General features: G+C 44.9%; 1 protein-coding gene across 6 annotated transcripts; it reads right to left on the bottom strand.

Annotated features, from left to right (window-relative positions):
* Nucleotides 1–12: 12 nt before the first annotated feature.
* Nucleotides 13–18,588, bottom strand: Frl (formin-like protein). 6 transcript variants are annotated; one of them, XM_015187418.2, is made up of 9 exons: nucleotides 18,027–18,422; nucleotides 10,354–10,437; nucleotides 6,056–6,142; nucleotides 3,901–5,580; nucleotides 3,618–3,834; nucleotides 3,257–3,549; nucleotides 2,638–3,192; nucleotides 2,458–2,580; nucleotides 13–1,182 (listed from the first exon to the last, which is right to left on the bottom strand). In XM_015187418.2, exons 1-9 carry the CDS (start codon nucleotides 18,303–18,305, stop codon nucleotides 970–972), a joined length of 3,531 nt encoding a protein of 1,176 aa, XP_015042904.2. In that variant the 5' UTR covers nucleotides 18,306–18,422; the 3' UTR covers nucleotides 13–969. The 6 variants fall into 6 exon arrangements, with proteins under 6 accessions (XP_015042904.2, XP_015042903.2, XP_015042902.2 ...); XM_015187417.2 differs by having other exon boundaries at nucleotides 13–1,212; nucleotides 18,027–18,305; XM_015187416.2 differs by having other exon boundaries at nucleotides 970–1,212; nucleotides 3,901–5,553; nucleotides 18,027–18,588.
* Between the last annotated feature and the right edge of the window lie 1,068 nt (nucleotides 18,589–19,656).

The raw sequence follows: 19,656 nt of genomic DNA, 5'->3' as shown, positions 1-19,656 counted from the left end.
GCTTTTCAATAATTGTTTATGTATAGTATGTATGTATATCCGAGTGTTTGTTTTTGTTTTTTCTTTTCTTTTTTTTTGTCTTTTAGTAAACTGCTCCATTTTCAGTCTTCAACAATTTGTTGTGGCTTGTGAGAATAAATTGGCGTATAAATGGAATACATATATATAAATGTATATTCTTATAGTGTGTATATCGTTCATATAAAAATTCCAATAAAATTGTATAAAATGTGTATTTCTGTAAAAAATTCCTAAAAATTAATTATTTCTTGCATGCAATATTTTGGCGCTTCTCTTAATAAAAGTATTGGGGCTTTGTGTGTGTGGAGTGGAGGAAAGGCGTAAAAAAAAATTAAAAATTTTAATGCATTTTACTCTCTCAGGTATTTATTTCTTAAATATAGTTGGAAGAGTTTCCATATTCATGCGGATAGAAATAATTTTAAATTGTTTACAACTTAAGCATCGACAACTAAATGATAAACTAAACATCATGTATACATGGATAAATGTATGTGTATACGCATATATATATGTATATACATACATACATATACATACAGTTTAAAAAGTAAACCATTATTTAACAATTATATAAATGATAAATACACCGCTCGAATCAGTTCGTTCATCTTAAGCGCTAGCCAATAACAAATTAAACCAAACTAAAATGTGTTTTTATAAACAGCATTTTGGCGAAAAAACATTTCCCACAAAACAAGGCGAGATTCACGGATAGGGCGGGATGCCCTATCGACTGAAAATATTCGAGTCGAGGCACAACATCAATCGTGCCTGTGGGAGGGAATGTGAGTGTGTGTGTCTGTTGCATGTGTCCAAAACAATTTAATCGCCCAATCACATATTGCAGTATCTCTATATATTTTTTTGTTTATATTCGTTTTGGAATTTTGATTCTCGATTCGTTTCTACTGCTGCTACCGTTGCCCAGTGTCGTGGTCGTCGCGTCTAGCAATCCATCTCCTCCAGGGTGCGCGACAGGCGATTATTGTCGATCCTCCGGCGCTGCGATCGCCGCACCGCATCCGCCCGCCGATACGGCTCGCTCTTCAGCCCCAGCAGTATGTCCTCCAGGGCCCCGTTGTAGACCTCGTCCTGCTGCAGCAGCTTCTTCTCGCGCACCGAATGCGTCTTGCTCTTCAGCTCGTTGATGACGGCATCCTGCAAGGAGAGCGCGCACGTTGTAGGCAACTGTTAAACGTGTTGTGGATCAAACAGAAGCGGAGCCAGGTTGGGGTTGGGGAGAGGAATAAGAGAAAATAAACAGAGATAGCCATTAGTCAAAGAGAACCATCACCAGGAGGACATAAAGACACTGATTTATTCTAAGTAGGGTTAGTCGAGGTTAGTATTAGCTTTTTTTGTACGATGAGATTTAAAGTATGATCGGAGACTTTGCTTGAGAGTCTAAATAAATTTTATATTCCGATATTAGCTATCCTTATAAAAGGTAGAAGTATTTTGTCCCACTTTCGCTTAAACTTTAAACGTTTTTCGATGAGGGTTTAGTGGTTTTAGGCAACTGCAACGTGCAACGACGAGAGTTGTAGCGTTTTAAAAGGTGGCGTGGACAAAGAGGGACAAAATTCCTAACCGTTTTAGACCGAATTCCTGTTAAAAGAGTCTGTGGTTAAGTGTTAAAATGAAATATGTATTAGCTTTTGGAATTTTGTTTAAACCTGCCACACATCGGTTAAAGCAGCCAAGCAGCAACGTTTTTAGTGATACATTTCTGGCAAGAATCCAATGGGCTAGTCATGGATGGATTTGGATTTGGATTAGCAATGGAATTAGCGAGGATTAGGCCACACAACGTGGGGATTAGAGTGGCTGCCAAGAGAAAGGCGGCAGTGGATACTAGGTACTGGGTTAGACATAAGTTGACACAAGCCACGCGACTTACACTAATGCGGGAGGGAGCCCAGCCCCATACACAAATCACAGGACAAATCTTGCCACATGCCATATGCCACATGCCGTCTTGTCCCGTCCCGTCCCGTCCCCCAAGAAGATGGTGCTAGTGGTGGATGGTGTTGGATTTGTGGGGGGAGTCTAGCGGGCAGCCAAAACCAAATGTCTGACCAATTGTTTCTGAGTTTTGTGTGTGTGTGTGTGTTTCGAGTTGTTAACCAAATGACCAAGTAGTTAACGTGACGTGCTAGGGTGGATTGGAGAGGAGGTTGAGGTGATGGTAGGTTGTTGGTGGTTGGTGGTGGTTGGTGGTGCCCCTGGGGATGGAGTTATGGAAGGCAAGTGTCCATAGTGATGTGCTGCTTGGCAAAGTCGAGCAGACAATGTATTTGCTGCATAAATCAGATCAGAATGAAAGCGTAACAGATTACGAGAGCATTGGCAAGATCAGCAGAAGTTAGATATCCGAGTCAGAGGATTTTTAGGCCACCCTGGGAGGGGGTGCGGCCGCTGTCCAGCACTCACCTGTTGCTTCTTCTGGTTGTGCTTGTTGCGCATCAGGACCTGTGCATTGTTCTCCTTCTTGGAGGCAGCCAAGGCCGCCGCCTGCTCCAGTCGACGACGCTGCTCGTTCTCCTGGTCGTGTTGCTGCAACAAGGATACAAATGTAAAGGAATCTCAATGCTCAGAGGCGTCGGCACCAACCTTAAAGGCACGAGTGAAGCGGACAATCAGCGAAAAGAAGGCCGCCGCATCGGCAGTCCGCGAGGACTCGCCAAAGTACTCGACACACTCCTTGAAGGCCTCCTGGGCGTGCCGCAGGTCGCTCTTGATCTTCTTCAGCTTGTCCTCGGTGTTATTAAGGAAGTCCCGCAGGATGTGCGTCTGCGTGCCCTTCACCCGCAGCTCGGCTTCCTTGCGAACCTGATCCATTCCCTTGTCCAGCTCGTGGACATCGGCCACCACATTCTCGAGCGCCACCAGAGCGGCCTTATCCGTGCACTGCAGCTCCGTCTCGTAGTTCAGCAGATCCGGAAACTTGGCCCGTATTGTGGCCACAATGTAGTGCAGCAGCGACGACCGCTTGTCCGTCGATTTGGTGTCGATGAGCGTGTCCAGTGATTGCAGCTTGAAGCCATAGGCCGGTCCCCGCTTGTTGCTGTTCAGATAGTTCCCAAAGGCCAGGACTATCTCCAGCACCGCCCTGAACTTGCGCGACTCCTTCAGGGAGTTGGAGGCAGCGGCTATAGACTGCACTTGCTGCAAGAGAAAGGGCAGAAATTAGACGGTCAGCACAGCTCCAGCGCAGACTACTGGTCCATACCGGACTGATCAGATGAACGTTATCGAAAAAGTTGCCCATGTAACTCATGATCGAGAGCTTGAAGGAGTTGCGCTCGACGCGCGACAACTGGAGCATGAACCTGTCCTCCTCGGTGAGCAGCTGGGGGTCCTTGCGCGCAATGATGTACTCCTTGTAGGCCTTGATCTCGACATCGGTGGGCACCATCTTCTGCAGCAGCTCCACATTCTCCAGCAACAGCTTCTTCAGATCCAACGCCTGTATGGCAGCCACAACATCGTCGATGGGCATGCCCAGCTTGCGACGGGAGATTGCTAATGAAATAATCAATCAAGACCCAGTCAGTAAATGGCTATAGTTTTTGGCTCTCCTGCCCACTCACCAATGTTTCTTAACCTCGTGTGCTCCAGCAACGAGACATTGTCGGGCCTCTTGAAGCGCTTGCTGGACTGCAGCGAACCATCCACCTCCGAGCCAGCGGTGCCGTTGTGCAGGGCACCACCAATGCTGCCAATCTTGAAACGCTCCTCGAACTCGTTGAAGTCGATCTGCTTGAAGATCTTCTCGTCGTCCAGCTCATTGAAGATGGTGCCACGCACCTGGAAAAGGACACAGAGAGACATGAGTAGGGGCCTTGGACACCCTGAACAGCCTTATCCACTCACCTGATTGGGCTTCAGCGGGATCCAGTTGAGAGTCGGAAGCTTGTATTTGGTGGGCACCTTCCGCTTGATGGTCATGGCGCCGTCGGGGGCTGGCATGAAGCCGGCCACTGGGGGCGGCGGGGGCGGAAAGGAGCAGAGCATGGGCGGGGCATGCGGCGGCGAGGGCGCCGTCGAGGCGATGCTGCCATTGGGGCTGCCCAGCGGACTGAGGCCCATGCCGGGCATCATGGGCGGTGGCGGCGGTATGGGTGGTGCCGGTGGGGGCGGCGGTGGCGGAGCTGCTGCTGCCGCTGGCATCGGTGGAGGCAGCGGCGGTGGCAGTGGCGAGGCTGCGCCCAATGTGGAGCCAGCCTGGAGCCCGCCATTCGTCAGGCCCCCATCGCCGCTAGAGGCGGAACGGGGCAGGGAGCGGGACAGGGTCTGCAGCTCCTGGTTCTTGGTGCGGAGCAGCGTGTCGCGCTTCTGCAGCTCCTGCTCATTTTGCTGCAGCATTCGCTGGAGGGCCGTCAGCTCCTCCTCGAGATTCTGGCGGGCCACCGTCAGCTGGTCGCGGTCCGCCTTCAGGTTGATGTTCTCCGACTCCAGCTCGGCGAATTTGTAGAGGAACTCGGAGTTGCGGTCGATCTCGCGCTCCAGCTGATCGTCCAGCTCCTGGACGCGCTCCAAGGCCGACGTCTTCGTCTCGGAGTCCTCCATGAGGGCGGCCACATCGAAGACGTTATCGAGGTAGGCGGAGATCTGGACCTTAAGCTCCTCGGACTCGGTCAGCCGAATCCGCTCGAGGTACTTATCCAGCCCCAGCGCCGTGAACTCGTACTGCAGATGGACGCGGTAGTTCATGTCCTCAACGGAGTGGACCACGATGTTCATGAACTGCATGCAGGCGACCATGAAGTCGATGTTGAAGGCCTCGAAGTTCATGAAGTACTCCATGAGGGTCTGGAAGCGCCGCTTCTCCTGGCACACGTCCTTGAAGTTATCAAAGGAGCCCAGGATGATCTCATGACCGCCCTTGACCAGACAGATGGCCGCCAGCAGCTCCAGCACCAGCGCCTTCGTCCTCAGCGACTTGTGGATGAGGCTCAGGGCAATGCAGTTGATCGCCTCCCGATGCTGGATGACCATGTTGAAGCCGTACTTGTTGTTCATGATGGCCCTTAGGCACATGATCGACACGTGGATGTCGTCGGTGGCCGCGCCCATGTTCAGCTTGGCAATGTGCCGTGAGCGCCGCTTCAGGCTGGGACTGTCCATGGCATCGGCAATGGTCGGACGCAGGAAGCCGTAGGACGCGTGCTGCTGCTGCCTCGCGCTGTCCAGCAGGAGGAGAGAGCCATTGGCCATTCCCAGACCCCCGTTGTGGGGCTGGCTCTGGGGTGGACTGAGCGAGCTGTTCTGGCCGAGTACCAAGTCCCCGCCATCCCCGCCGCTGGTTATGTTCAGGCGCTCCTCGGAGGCGCAGTGGGCGCCCTGGAGACGCTGCTCGTGCTGCATCATCTGCTGCCGAAAGCTGAGATAGTCCACCAGGGCGTCCAGGCCCTGGTTGCTGTCGTCGAGGAACTCCTTCACCCACTCAATGTGGTTCGTTCGCAGCGAGATCTCGAGGTCCCGCAGCACCTGCGTGGACGTCGACTCGCCTACCATTTTCCGTTTCTGGCAAAAAAAGTACAAGAGGTAAAGCTGTAAGTGTACAAGGAGAGAGAGAGAGAAAGACAGAGTAGTGGTTGGGTAGGAGGATGCAGGATTCGAGAGCAGGATACATGGATACGGGATTTGGTGGTGCAGGTGCAGCGGGAGACCATAAAGAGACAGAGAGAGAGAGAGAGAGAGAGGAAGAGAGAGAGGAAGAAAAGAGATGGGATTTTCGTGGTGGATCGTGGCGTGTGTATGTGTGTGTGTGTGTGTTTGTCAGTGTTTTGTGAGTAGAGAAATGAGAAATTTACACATTAATTAATGGAACAACAACAACAGATTTTGGTTTAAAATTTAATGGCTTTAGTCTACAATTTGAGCTTTAGCCTAACGGCTGGTTAAAGTTTCAAGGTTAAAGGTTAAATGGTAAAGGTTAAAGGACAAACAGACAACCAGACACCAAAACAACCAGAGACCCAAACACCAATCGGATGGATTTTGTACACGTAAATGAGTATCTTACCCGATGACTGCGCGACGCCTTCGGGTCCAAATATGTCCGCAATCTGCTCAAGTAATGTGAGGGGGGGTCCTTCGCCTGCACCATTTCCTACAGAGAAATTAAACGGATTCGATAAATGGAGATTAGTTTGGGGATAGGATATATTGGGATTTGCAGCTTGACTTTTATCCATCAGATACGCGTGCTGCCGGAAGAACAGATATGGCAACAGCATTATGTTTTGTACACCCATTAAAAACAGAAATGTTTCGCGAATCCACTAATCTTTACTAATCTAAGCTATACCCATGTCTCTTTTTGGGTTTCGATCGTTACGAATCCTGCCTTCAGTCAGATTCGGATCACACCGAATCTCTAAAAAAAAAAAAACGTTTGCGAGCACTGCGGAGGTCTCTCTCTGAGTTCGTGTGCCCTTCGGCTCTGTTCGTGTGCTGCTTTCTCGTTCCCTCCGCTCGAAGAACAAAAGGAGAGTGAGCGTGAAAAATAAACGAAATTTTCGGATCATATACATTCAGCCAGGCTCCGTTTTTCGCTTACTTTTGAGGATTACGTTTTCAGCCAATACGTTTACTTTTCGTTTTAAGGGGCTCCCGGTTTGTGGTATCGATATGTTTCGTTTTCTCATCGTTTCTGGCTTGAAAATATACAGCGTGATAAAAATGCCTTTCTAATTTCAATCTATTGATTTGAAGCAACGTTCCGATAACCAAATCGAACTGCATCAGCTGTTTGCACCAAAACAAAAAACGTGCTTGCCCTGACCAATTATTTCCGAGCCAAATTTGAGATTGGGCTAAGAAAAAATTGTTTATAAACAAAGCACAAGTTCATTTGCCCTGATAAAGGTGTCAAGCTTATGTTAATGCATCAATAAGTCATCTATTTTTTCCTTTTGCACTTAAAAAAAAATCAGTTTACTTTTCATTTAGTCGAGGAAAATGTTTTTCTTTTAAAAAGTAAGAAATCAAACAGTCAATTTTTTGTTTCTATAATATAGTCTTATCTTTAAGATCTTGCAACTTGTTCGAAAAATGTACATAACTGCTAATCTAAAACTGATAACTCCAACTCTATCTTTGGTTCGAGCATTAGCTGACAATGGTAGGAAATCAGATCACAATGCCATCATCTTCAGTGGAAATGGATGTGGCAGTGGCAGTGGCAGTTACCCAAGCCCCGCTGTTCAATGAACTGAGCTCTGGATTGGCTCTTCCGGGGGGTAATTTTTATGGGCTGGAGGTAGACCAGAAAGAGAGAGAGAGATCTCCTCAAGCATTAACACCAGGCGGAGGCTTAGCGGCTTTTACTTTTGTTTCTTTTGTATTTGTATTTTTACTGGCGGCAGTAACTGCATATTTGTGTAGTACGATGATGTGTACGGTTCCGCACATCGATCCCCATACCCATACCCGTACCCGTACCCATCCCCTCCCGATCGGATCCAATCCGATCTGAGGCTGAGGCTGGGTCTGGGGCTGGGGCTGGGGCTGGGGAAGAGGGAGATCACATAGCCATCGATGGGTGCTTGTGCTTGCCTAACGTTGAACATTTTTGAACATTTTTGAGCATTTTTGAGCATGAAGCGTGGTATACTTGTTTAAGCTTTCTGTGTGGCTTGGCATGGCTCGGCTTGGCTTGGCTTGTGTTTTGTTTAACTATGCCAACCACTAAGGCACCAACAACCACAGCCAAAACCCCAAACCACAGCAACAGCAACAACGACAGCTACAGCAACAAATGCGATCCCAGAGATCCAACCAACGCATGACTACAACCTAAACTATGTGTGGGTTTTGGTTGGGGTTTCGGATCGGGGAGTTGCAGTCAAAGAAAAACCAGTTTCGATTCTTTTTCCTAGTCGAAGAGACCCCAAGAAATATCAACATGCATACCAGGTACATCTACACATACATATACTGTATATATATATATATATATATGTATATCTATAGATGGATAAAGATATATGTATATGTATAGGTATGGAAGCGGCTCCAACAACGATTAAAAACTGCAATTTATCGCAGTCATAATAATTTGCATTTTGTCACTGTGAGCCTCGAAAGCGAGAGAGACAGAGAGAAAGAGAGAGAGAGAGAGAGAGAGAGAGAGAGAGATAGACACAAAGAGAGCTCCGTGGGATTGGCTTCCCTCGAGGAGTCACTTCGGAGTCGGAGGAGTGAGTCTCTCAGTCTCAGTCGTCCTCGAGTGGCAAGCTTCGCCTCCACCATCATCATCGTCGGTCGGACTTGTCCCATTCTCTGTATCGCTTGTCTGTCTGTGGGCTGCGTTTTCATTCATTTTCATGACTAGACTTACGCTTGAGAGTGGGTTTTACAGTGGGCTAATGGGAAGATAATGCTTTCAAATTATTGATATGGATATGGATACATTTGAAAACTTTTCAATACTATCAATTATTTGTAGCCTATGGTAGACCTTTGAGGTACCCAAAAAGATACAATAGATACAACGTGGACAGTCCTCAAGAGTCATCGGTGGCACGCCCAAGCGAATGCTGCAAGAACAATATACATGTCGTGTGCATAACAATGTTCATGCATCATGTATCAGGTGTTATCTAGCATGTCTCGAGTGCCTATGATACATCCCTTACTATCGCGCCGCTTCACTTTATTTATTTATTCCTTTTCGCGATTCAGTGCCTGCATTTCTGAAGATCTGATGAGTAGATTAGGACTATCACTGATCCCTGGTCAAGGTGTAATGGTTGATGCTCGACTCGAGCTACGCTCATTGCGGTTGCAAAGTTATAGAGAAGTCCAATCCAACCAAAGGGGTTATTTTTTGTATTCACCAGCTTGGACGCCTCACCCACGGTGCCGTGGTATCGTCTGAATTATGGAAAACAGGTCTCTGTCTGTCGCTGTGCGGCAGGCGGGCGGTTCGGTTAGGTTCGGTTCGGTCGTTCAGGAACCGGCGACGACGTGGACAAGAAACAACAACACCAATGTGTAGCCATGTTGGGTGTTTATGACATTTTATCGTATGGCAGAAAATGTTTGACGCGAGTCCCAGGTCCGGGCGAGGCGTTCCTTCTTCTTGGTCTACGAAATATGCCTATGGCGAGTATACTCGTATTTACAGCAGTATAGCAGCAGCATATTCTCTTTGTTGTGCACCACACCGTTGTTTTCAGTTTCTGGGTGCAGCTCTTGAAAATTCAGTGACCCAGTTACAAGCGAGATAGATGGATAGTTGGATAGTTGGATGGTTGGATGGATGGATAGATACGAGTAGAATCCACCGAAAATGGTGCACGCTCTGGCGCAGACGTTAAATAGTTTCGTCATAACCTCCGACAGTCCCAGTCCCAGTCGCAGTCGGAGTCCCCCTGCCCATCATTCAGAAACACGCAATCTACATGGATTTGTCCTATATGGTATACACATGTATGTTTATGGATCTCGTATTTCGAGTCGCCTTCGTGGCCAAAATGTTTCGTATTTGGATTCAGCCAGCGAGTGTGCCATTTGAATGAAACACATTTGTGTGAGGCGGCAAAAAGCGACATCACAAAACATCAGAAGACATGCGAGCGACAAACAGCACGCACTGCATAATGGATTGACAAAAAGCTGTACTCGGACGAGTGAACTGAGAGACTTAAACACATGTTCTACACTCGATTTGCAACGACAGTCATGACTGTAAGAGCACGTGTTTAAATCAGTTAAAAGGTTGACTTTGAAGTTCAAGTTTAGGTAAATGTCAGGCAAGAAAACAACTGGGAAATGGGAAACCAAAAAAGGTTTCAGAGCCCAAGCCATCCTTCGATTGGGATTCCTTGGGATTGATGCAAATCAAAAATGTGGCATTTTCCAAGCTTAACATCAAGATTTTCCATCGTGCAGGCCATTTGCTAATTGAAAGGGAAATTCGTTTCGTAAACGCCTTCGGAATTCCAACTCATGTACACATGTACACATGTTGTATTGCGCAAAGCCATTTGCTGTGGGGTTTAATTGGAGCGGCGGCCACTCCACTTCTAGACGGCCTAAAGGTCAGCGCGTTCAAGGTGTCGCCGCTAATGGAGGAGAGACATCAACCGAATACTTAACCCCCAAAGAGCCAATCCCATCGCCAACCCCCTGTGACCAGCGATCAAGGGAGAGTCGGTCAGAGTCCAAAAGAGCTGCTAAAATCTATGAACGGAAGCCACTGATAGTAGTAGTAGTAGTAGTAGTAGTGGTGGTAGCAGCCTTTTTCAGCAAACAAATATAATCATGTTTATGCACGCTTTAAAGGCATGAAAACCCATTCGATATGGCACTCACTTGATCGCATATCATGTCCCACTTCTTCTCGTCATCGTAGTTACGCAGCAGCTTTGCCTTGTCCGGTGGCAAGTCCATGGAGGCCTGGAAAACGAAAGAAAAAAAGCGTTGATGGTTTATTGAACCTGTGTTTATACATATGTATATGCAGATGTGCAGATATAGGGGTAATCAAAAGGCTAAATGTTCTTACAGATGGGCCCTTAAGGCCGGCCCATTGTGATGGCAGTGGAGTATCTTTCTAGAGGCCTTAACCAGAGGCCTATTTGCCTGCTCATGCAAATATTGAAATATCACAGCAGCTGCTGCAGACAGAGGTACTCAGAGTTAATAATCCATAAAGTAGGGAGACAAAGATATGCTCCATTTCCAAAAAAAAAAAAAAAAACAAAGTTTGCTCGCATCTCGGAAATTTCACAATTCTAAAAAATCATAATTTTCTTCTTCGGGGGATCCGAATGTGTGTAGTATATGTATGTAATTTATTCCGACCACTGTGCGGTGGCATCATTCTCTGACTTTTAATGAACGCACTGAACCAACAAGTAGCAAATCAAACAAATCAACAAAACAGAACCCATTTTTACCTGGACGATTGTGTAAAATGGTTAAATGCACAATTTAACGGGAGGGAATGCACCATAATGAAATCGGCAAATATGCTTACGTGACTTCAATTTGATGTTCCTCTTTATTTTTTCTGGGTGCAGCTGCAGTTGCAGTTGCAGTTGCAAGTTCTAATTAGACACACAGACACACACACACACACATAGATACATATGCATGCAGCGGCACAGACACACCTGATGATGATGGAGAGCAGGAAGAGGGAGTGCCGCGGACAGAGGACAGAGGATGGGGACAAAGGAATAAAGCCATTATAATGGATGATCACACAATGAAGTTGGAAATCGGTTGACAATAACAAAATAAATGCATATGAACGGAGATTTCAGAGAGAGATTGAAATGCAGATGAGAACGAGAGTCCCAATGCAATGTATTCCGAATTGGAGTATAGGATTATGAATTAGATATGAGATATGTCGAGATATGTACATACATATGTATGCTGGCTGTGCCTTCTTTTTGCTACGCTTCTGGCCGTTACTCTTGTCATTTCCCTATTGAGGCCCTCTTTCAGCAAGCTGACGAGAGTCGGCATCGAACGTGCGGCTTTGTTGTTGGTTCCTAGAGAATATTTGGCACAGAGAGAAGTCTTCGCCAGGCTTGGAAGTTAGTTTTTTGGAGTTCTGAAAGTAACACCAAGCACCGTTTCTCTCTGGGAACGAGAGCTGAGTAGCATCATACAAATGAAAGCCTGGCAAATAGTATTAGCAATAAGGGAAACCCCCTTTTTTTAATCCACGAAATCGTAGCAAAAGTAACAAACCGAAAATACGCTCTGAAATTAACTACTGGTTATAATTTTGGAGAGTTCAGTGCAAAAAAACGGTCGGTTCTAATACCTGGAAGATTCGAATTTCTGATATTTCCAATTTTTTAAGTTAAGAATGAATTTAGTCGAAGAGTTAAACCTATTACCAGTCCTCTTTGTTTTAAACTCAAGTTCATCTCCCACCACAGTCCCCTGTAAAACGTTTCAAGATGTTTTATTGAATGATAATTTTTCTCATTTTTTTTCCCATTCAATTAGTGGAAATTTACATGCATTTCTCGCAGCTTTGGCTGTGTGTTAATTAAGCTAAACAATTAATAAATTATCTTTATTTTTGCCTCTGCTCTGTTGACTTTTTGTTCGACTTTTTTGCAAAACGTGCTGAATGTTAAATATACACATATGTACATATTTTTGTGTAAAACATTTCCCATATAATGAGCCCTACATGGGGAAATGATTGCGAAATATATTGATTAATTAATTGTTATGTTATGGGTGAACCCATTGCCCTTCCTCCATTCAATAACCATTCCATTCGATCCCCCTCCCCTCTTTCCTACTCCACTGTTCCACCGTTCCACTGTTCCGCACCCCGTTCCGCTCTGAGATCATCATTGAGGCTGAGTGATTTGCCTCGACGCGCGCTTTTCGTAATAAAAAAACAGTCAACAGAAATAAAACAATAAATATGCGAATAAAAGAGTGCATAAAAAGGGAGAGAGAGAATAATATAAGTAAACAAGGTGACAAAGAGACGGCGTCGCACTCCTCACTCCCACACATATTTATGCCAGAGCAGGCGAAACTTTTACTGTATACAAATTGGACTTCATCATATAATATATGTACCCATGTACATATGTATGCTTGTTCGAGTATATCTCTCCGTTCCGTTCCGTTCCAAATCCATGATATATCTTTGTGTGTGTGTGTGTGTGTGCACTCGTACATAATGAATTACTTGACCGTCACACCGGATACGCATTTTAAATTTTTCCCTCAATGTGTGTTCTCGATCCGATCCGATCCCCCCGGCACAAAACGCACCTCGAATCTGTCTACGCCCATGCGAGATGAGTAATAGATAGGTGGCTCCATACGCCATAGACGCGGCATCGTCTCGATAGCGGAAATACCAAATAAATACTCTACAATTGACCGATTATTCTTTATAAAAAATTAGCTCTGAATCGCATGCAAAGATCCGTTTCTCAAGCCACTCGTATTGTCCGAGAGCCTTACCGATCTATTTTTAAAGTCGGTTTTTATTAGATATGAATATTTAGGTACTCGACAAAAGAATCTTTTGAGTCCAAAAGGACTTGAGCAATAGGAACGAAACTGTAAGCGGATGCCTTCCCTTCCTGTTCTTAAATTTTCTTCAGTCTCAAACATTCCCGTTATTTAAGCTCTTTATTCTTTAGAATTCTAATCTATACATACATATTGCCGAAGAGCTTCTGTCGAGTGATACTTAGAAGCGATGCGAACAGTCTTTAGTTTATTTTATTTCGGAATATAAACCATAGATACTTTATGTCGTATATTCTATACGGTATACCCTATTTGGCATTTTTCAACAGAATTCTGGTTTGTATGATACACTTTTTTCCGATTAATAGCCCACATGCGGCACTTAATCTAAAGCGATTTTCCTGCGTATCTTGAACACCAACAACCGCAACAGATCGTAAATAAACAAATGTGTTCAGTGTGTCGATTACCGCATCAGTCACTTGATACAATAAAAAATGCATTTGTTTATAATCTGAATAAATAAATATTGAACACAACATGCGAATATTCGCATGAAATTAAATTATTCATTCGGTAACTCAGAAAAGTTGCAATATTCAAAGCCGGGAAGACATACTCTCTTGGCCGATCAGCCAGAAATATTTGAACCCTATTGAAGGTTTATAGTCGTAAACTTATACTTTCATTAGCGGATGTACAGTGAAACCCGTCATTAAAGATGTTTCCGTAGTCTCCGAACTCTGGGGTCAGATGATCTTACGCATCCCATTCAAGTCCAAAGTCGTTTACCGTTTATCATCAATGTTTGCCACATACATACATATGTACATATGTATGTATTTATGTATGTAGTAAAAAAACCAGATGTCTTTATGTTCTTATCATTATGTGTGGTTTTCTTTTTTGCAGACCGCGAAGGAAGTCCACAGCAAAGATAAACAAATGGCCGGCCCTAGAATTCCGATAAAGGGCGATCCGATCCACGCGAAGGGCAAACAACTCCGTCAATCTCTTTTCGCAGTACTAAAGCAGCCGCTAGATAAAGCCAAGAAAAACGGACAAAGCGGATGGACATCCCGGCATCAGCTTGGTTCCATCGATTCCATTCGGTCTGGTCTCAAAAACTTCAGACGTTTCCCATGTTTGGGTCAATGTATGATCGAGGACCTCACAAATTTACCACGTTTCTACGCTTAACTTCTCAACCTCCTCTCGCAATGTGCCAATGGGTATTTAAAAATATTAACAACATTAACTGCTGTTGTGGTTCATTGGCTTGTGGTTTGTCAGCCATTGAAAATGTCATTAGGCGACTGCGGCTGCCCCTTTTCACACTCCCCCTTCGGGCAATTGTTTATAGATTTCAGATTCTAGGCCCCACAATGATGACGAGTGAAAGTCGGTTGGGTTGAGAAAGCGAATGGGAATGGAGATGGGGATGGGGATGGGGATGGGGTTGAGGATTTTGTGCGGTTTAATCTCTCTGTCTCTGTATCTTTCTTCTTGTTTGACGGTTTTGTGGCAATGACACCCACTATATGTATGAGGCAGGAGATACACACATACATTTAATGCCTAATAATGCCATCAAATAAATATACTTTTACTTTTAATTGTTGAATCGATGAATGGCTGAAGAGTCTATGGAAATGACAGATACAGTTTCCACTGCCATCCTTGTGGTTAGCTCTTTCTTAGTCCGTATGTATCTCTCATATCGCTCTCTCTCTCTCTTAGTCCGTATGTATCTCTCATATCTCTCTCTCTCTCTCTCTCTCTCTGATCAATTGTTTGATCAGCTTGGATGATCTTCCCTCGAACATCGACAGACTGCACTCCACCCTTGTCCCAATAGAAGATTCCCCTGCCCCACCCACCACATACAAACATACATACAAAGTTCAGTAAACGCTCGCGATGGAGTCCGTATTTAACCGGAAACATCTGCAGCGAATGCCTCCGATTAGATCCCACAAAACGCAAATTATTAGTAGCGAAAAACGGCATTTGTTGTTATTTATAAACCATGAATCAGACAAACAATCGCTTTTAGTCGGAAGGCGAAGGGGACTGCATGGATCCCACTGGAGGAATCGAGACGGACCGTACCGTACGGCACCGGAACGGAACGGAACAGAGTCTCGCCACTTCAATTGGCAATTGGCAATTGGCAAACAGCACTTTTGACTAAAGTTTTTGTAGTTTACACACGAATTAGCCGATCCAAGGAGACTGATCCAAGGTAAAGGCGAGGCCAGAGCTAGGGATTGGATTCGGGAGTGCGAGCGAGAGAGGGAGCGGGAACTACCGAAATGGCAAACAAACAAACAAACAAACAGAAACGTTGGGGGGCAAATTTCGAGTAAGAAACGAAGGAAAAAAATATAACAGAAGCCGAGACACACAGAAAAACACACTCAAAGACTGCGAAAAAGAGGCAATGTGTTTTGGACAAACAATAGAGAAGAATAAATAACAGCAGATAGCATACAAAATGTGGTATCTATGGTCTGTCAATGTTTTGGACACCCTTGAAGTAGTACATGCTTATGTATTACATATATTTTATATTTTAAATGTACACACAAGCGTGCTTCCCAATAAACAACCGACCGTCTTTACATCCGTAATCCCAAATCAAGATGCCCAGGACCATATTTACAACCCTGAGATGAAAACAAAAGATCGGATCCCCAATATGGAATAATGCCAACGTACATGCATACGTAAAAAAGGGAAGCCCCGCACGGAACCCGTCGGAGGAGCATATTTCTCAGTCAGTATAACATGACTTACGATAACCGACAAGTAGGGCCGTGCATATGAGTATAAATAAAGATTTTTTGTTTTTTTCTTTGCTCGTCTCCCCTTTCTGTTCCGTTCCGTTCCAGTGGGAGATAAGCCGAGCCGAGCCGAGCCGCGCCGATGAGCCTCCAGCAGCCACAAAGAGTCATACGAAGGGAGAGAGGGGGAGAGACAGAGAGAGAGGAACTTAGCGCGGAGTGAGTCAGCATTGGCGCAGAGCAATGTCATAGTAACGGCATTAAGAGGGACAGAGAGGGCAACAATCGATCAATTTGCTTTAATTGCCATTAGCATGCCGAATTGGAGAGGCTGAGAGAACGACAGAGGCACAAAGGGGGGAGGGATCCAATGGCTGGTTCACTCTCATTTGTTATAATTTTATGACGGTCAAAGCTGAGAGCTTTTTTTCCTCTGTTTTTGTTACTATTTTGGTGAATTTTTTTTTGGCAATACAAAATCTTAATTACGTTGTCTTGTTCCGACCGAGAGCCAGAAAGAGAAAGAGAGAGAGAGAGAGAGAGAGAGAGAGAGATATACAGACAACAAACTGTGTATAGAGGCTGAGATGACAAGCGAATTTAAAAGTAGTTGAGGCACACGCCTCGGGAACAATGGGACAATATTAAGAATCGTCATAGAATTAGTTAAGCTAGACTTTGAAAACTAGGAACTATCATCAGTTTCGGGAACTCCACCCACAATAACATACAGTTTTCCAAATAATTCTTCTCCCATCCCACTGTGCCCTGCATTTGGAGTTAGAGTGCAAGCCAGAGAGAGATCAGAACACACGAGAAGCGAGGGAGAACACTGGCGCAGTGGCGGGTAAACATTTTCAGAGGGGTGTGGTGTCCAAAGAGTTTACACCGTACACATGTTTAAGATCGGAAAACATGGAAGATTCTTGTTTTTCGAGGGATGGGGCAATCTGATTAACATAAACTCTCCTCTTTCGTACGCCTCTGAACACACAAAAACACACACACACACGCATGCACATGAAGAGAGTGTCTGACAAAATTCAAGCGAAAAGTCGATGAGGTCATCAATCACATGCAACAACCGCGAGGGAGGGTAGAAGAGGAGAGTGTGTGTGTGTGTGCGTGTGCTTGAGCGGAGAGAGAGGAGCTTGAGGAAGCCAATCCTTGGATTAGAACCCTCTAGTACCGGCGGTGGCGATGGACCATGCATGAACTACTTATTTGGCTGGTTCCTAAATGGGTACCTTCCGAACTCAGAGAAGATACAACAAATGTTGCTCTGTATACTCTACAGCCCACCAGGCACCAGCCACCGAACTAGTTCGTTTGGGATGCAACGTCTCGCCAGTAGACGAATGAACGAAAAAGCATGAGAGAAAAATGAAGACAGGTAGCTAAAAATGAGGCTGTCCTGCTCTTTTTCCTTTCCTTTTCTGTTTTCGGATATTGCATTGTGAGAAGTACAAAAAGTTCCACTTCAAAAGTGTCTATAATTATTCAAACTTTAAAGGTAAGAAAAAAAACTATTCAATTCATTATTTACTGCAAACGGTATTTACGTAGGCTCAATGAAGAAGTAGAGGAGGAATGAGCACCCTAACTTAATCGTGTTAGTGAAAAAACAGTGTTATCCAGTGAAAACAGTTTCAAATAGAAAACGGACAGGGGCAAAAAGTCGCAAAATTGTTCACTGCATTAACAGTCTAGGAACTAATACAGCTAGATAAGGAAATAAGCAGCTCCAATAGAGATTTATACGTAAATATGTGGTGTTGCTTTTACAGATTGATGCAATCAAAAATAAGGAAAATCGGCGTTTTATTTATTTATTATATTTATGTTTTATAGATGAAGTACAATTAAGGAAAGCACTTCAACTGCAAAAAAAGAGGCTTTTTTCAAGATGATCGAATTCCTAACAAAAATAACACCAAATTAATACTGATACAGAATGAAAGACAAAATATATAAATTTAGTAACCTACTGTAACATTTCACTGACAACTAAGTGTGTACCGATTTCACTAGCTACAAGCTGGGTACCCATTTCACTGCCTATTAGATGGGTAAAAATGTAAATGATGAAAAGCATTGTTAAGAGTTAGTAAATAAAGTAATCCTGGTCTGTTACGGAATGGTGATATCTGCTGGGAAGTACTGCCCATTCACTAGACATATTCAATGCTTTCAATGTTTCCCATTTTGCGATAAACCGCACTCAAGACTCACCAGAACTTTGGCGAACCGCCGATCCAGCTCATCTGTGGTGGGCATCGGCTGCTGGCTGCGACTCCGCACGCTCGGCTGCCGGATGTGATGGTACTCGGAGCTGGAGCCGATGTCGTAGCGCAGGTCTTGCTTCTGCAGCGTGCCGCCCCCGGATGCAGGACCGTTGTAATTGTGGTGTCCATTGCGCAGCATGGAGTGGGAGCTGTGGTGTGGATGGTGCTGCTGATCATCTGTATCCACATCGGCAGTGGTGATGTGGCGGGACTTGACTGCACCCATTATTGTGGCAAAGCGACTGCTGCCGCCTGCTGATGCTGACGCTGCGCCGCCACCTCCGCCTGGTCCGGCCCCTCTGCCTGGTCCTGCTCCTGCGCCACCGTCGTCGCCGGCTTCGATGGTCGCTGCAGTGAGCGCTGTGCTAAGGGATAGGGAAAGGGTCCCCCATACAGTGCGACAGAGTGCGCGGGTGCGTTCGGGGCAACTTGAAAGTTGCTCTTTGATTTCGTTAAAGATATCCAAAGCGGCTGCCTTTTCTTCTTTTGTTTTCTCCTCCTGGTGGTGCTGCTACTGCAGTTGCTGCTGTTAGCGGCCTGCGACTTTTTGTTTCTGTTGTGTCGACCGAACGAGTGAGTTTTCCAAACTTCAATTTTTTTTTTCCTAAATAAATTTGCTCATTTTAAATTTTGATAATTACATTAATTTTTTCTTTTAAATCCAAGCAAAAGTAATAAACCACAATTTATTAAGTGGCGGCTGCTGCTGAAGAAATAAACACACACACACAAATACAGACAAAGCCAGATTTCAATGAAAGGCTCCTTTGGAAGGCGACGCCTTTTGTGCTTTGTTCGCGTCGCACTCCGCTTTCGTTTTGACTAAATGGTTCAACGCGAATTGCGGAGATGTTTGATTTTTAAAAAGCTAACTTTACTTGCACTTCAACTAGAAAAAAAAAATTGTAAACTAAATGCCACTGCAGTTGTATGCACTTTTGACCGACCGCGCGACCGTCTGCATTTGACACCAACGCACACACACACACACACACCAAAACACGGCTCCTCGACTGCTGTTATTTTGATTCTCGCTATTAATTTTTCGCTCGTTCTAAATTTTGATTCAGTAATATATTTTATTATTTAAAAAAAAACGAATCGCTCCAATGTAATATGCACGCGTGAACTATGTTCGACAAAAAATACGTCTGTTGTTGTTCGAAGAAATGACGGTAGGTAGTGTTAAATATATATTGATAAACCATATATCGATATATATGTGGGCGATAGTATTTTATGATCGTACGACACTACCAAAAACTACCTCACGCATCTGAAAGACAGAGATAGCACGAGAAACAAATAAATTAGGCGAAAAGTGTGCCGCCCTCCGTTGCCACCAGATCGACTAAAAATCCAAGCAACGTCTCTATATCTCTCGCTCTCACTGCAAGCTTTTCCCGTAAGGCTAAGTGTAGTCTCATACGAGCACTATCGAAGCCCAACAATCGGTATTTTTGTGCGATAAGCGACACTTATCGGGGTTTGATTTAAAAAAAAATATTCATACACCTATTTCTGTTGTTACACGGTAGATTAGCTCCAGAAAAAAACCGTGTTAAAGACGACATTGA

This window comes from Drosophila pseudoobscura, chromosome X, assembly GCF_009870125.1.
Source record: "Drosophila pseudoobscura strain MV-25-SWS-2005 chromosome X, UCI_Dpse_MV25, whole genome shotgun sequence".
NCBI lineage: Eukaryota > Metazoa > Arthropoda > Insecta > Diptera > Drosophilidae > Drosophila > Drosophila pseudoobscura.
Note: the sequence above shows the minus strand (reverse complement) of the source record. Positions and strands in the feature narration are given on the sequence as shown.

What these genes read in the sequence shown, in the direction of transcription:
- Frl (XM_015187417.2), bottom strand. Translation starts at nt 18,305, where the DNA reads ATGGGTGCAGTCAAGTCCCGCCACATCACCACTGCCGATGTGGATACA. An exon ending in GGCGGTTCGCCAAAGTTCTG is followed by an intron (nt 10,438 to 18,026) that starts GTGAGTCTTGAG and finishes TTCGTTTTCCAG; the next exon opens with GCCTCCATGGACTTGCCACC. An exon ending in CACGAGGTTAAGAAACATTG is followed by an intron (nt 3,550 to 3,617) that starts GTGAGTGGGCAG and finishes TTATTTCATTAG; the next exon opens with CAATCTCCCGTCGCAAGCTG.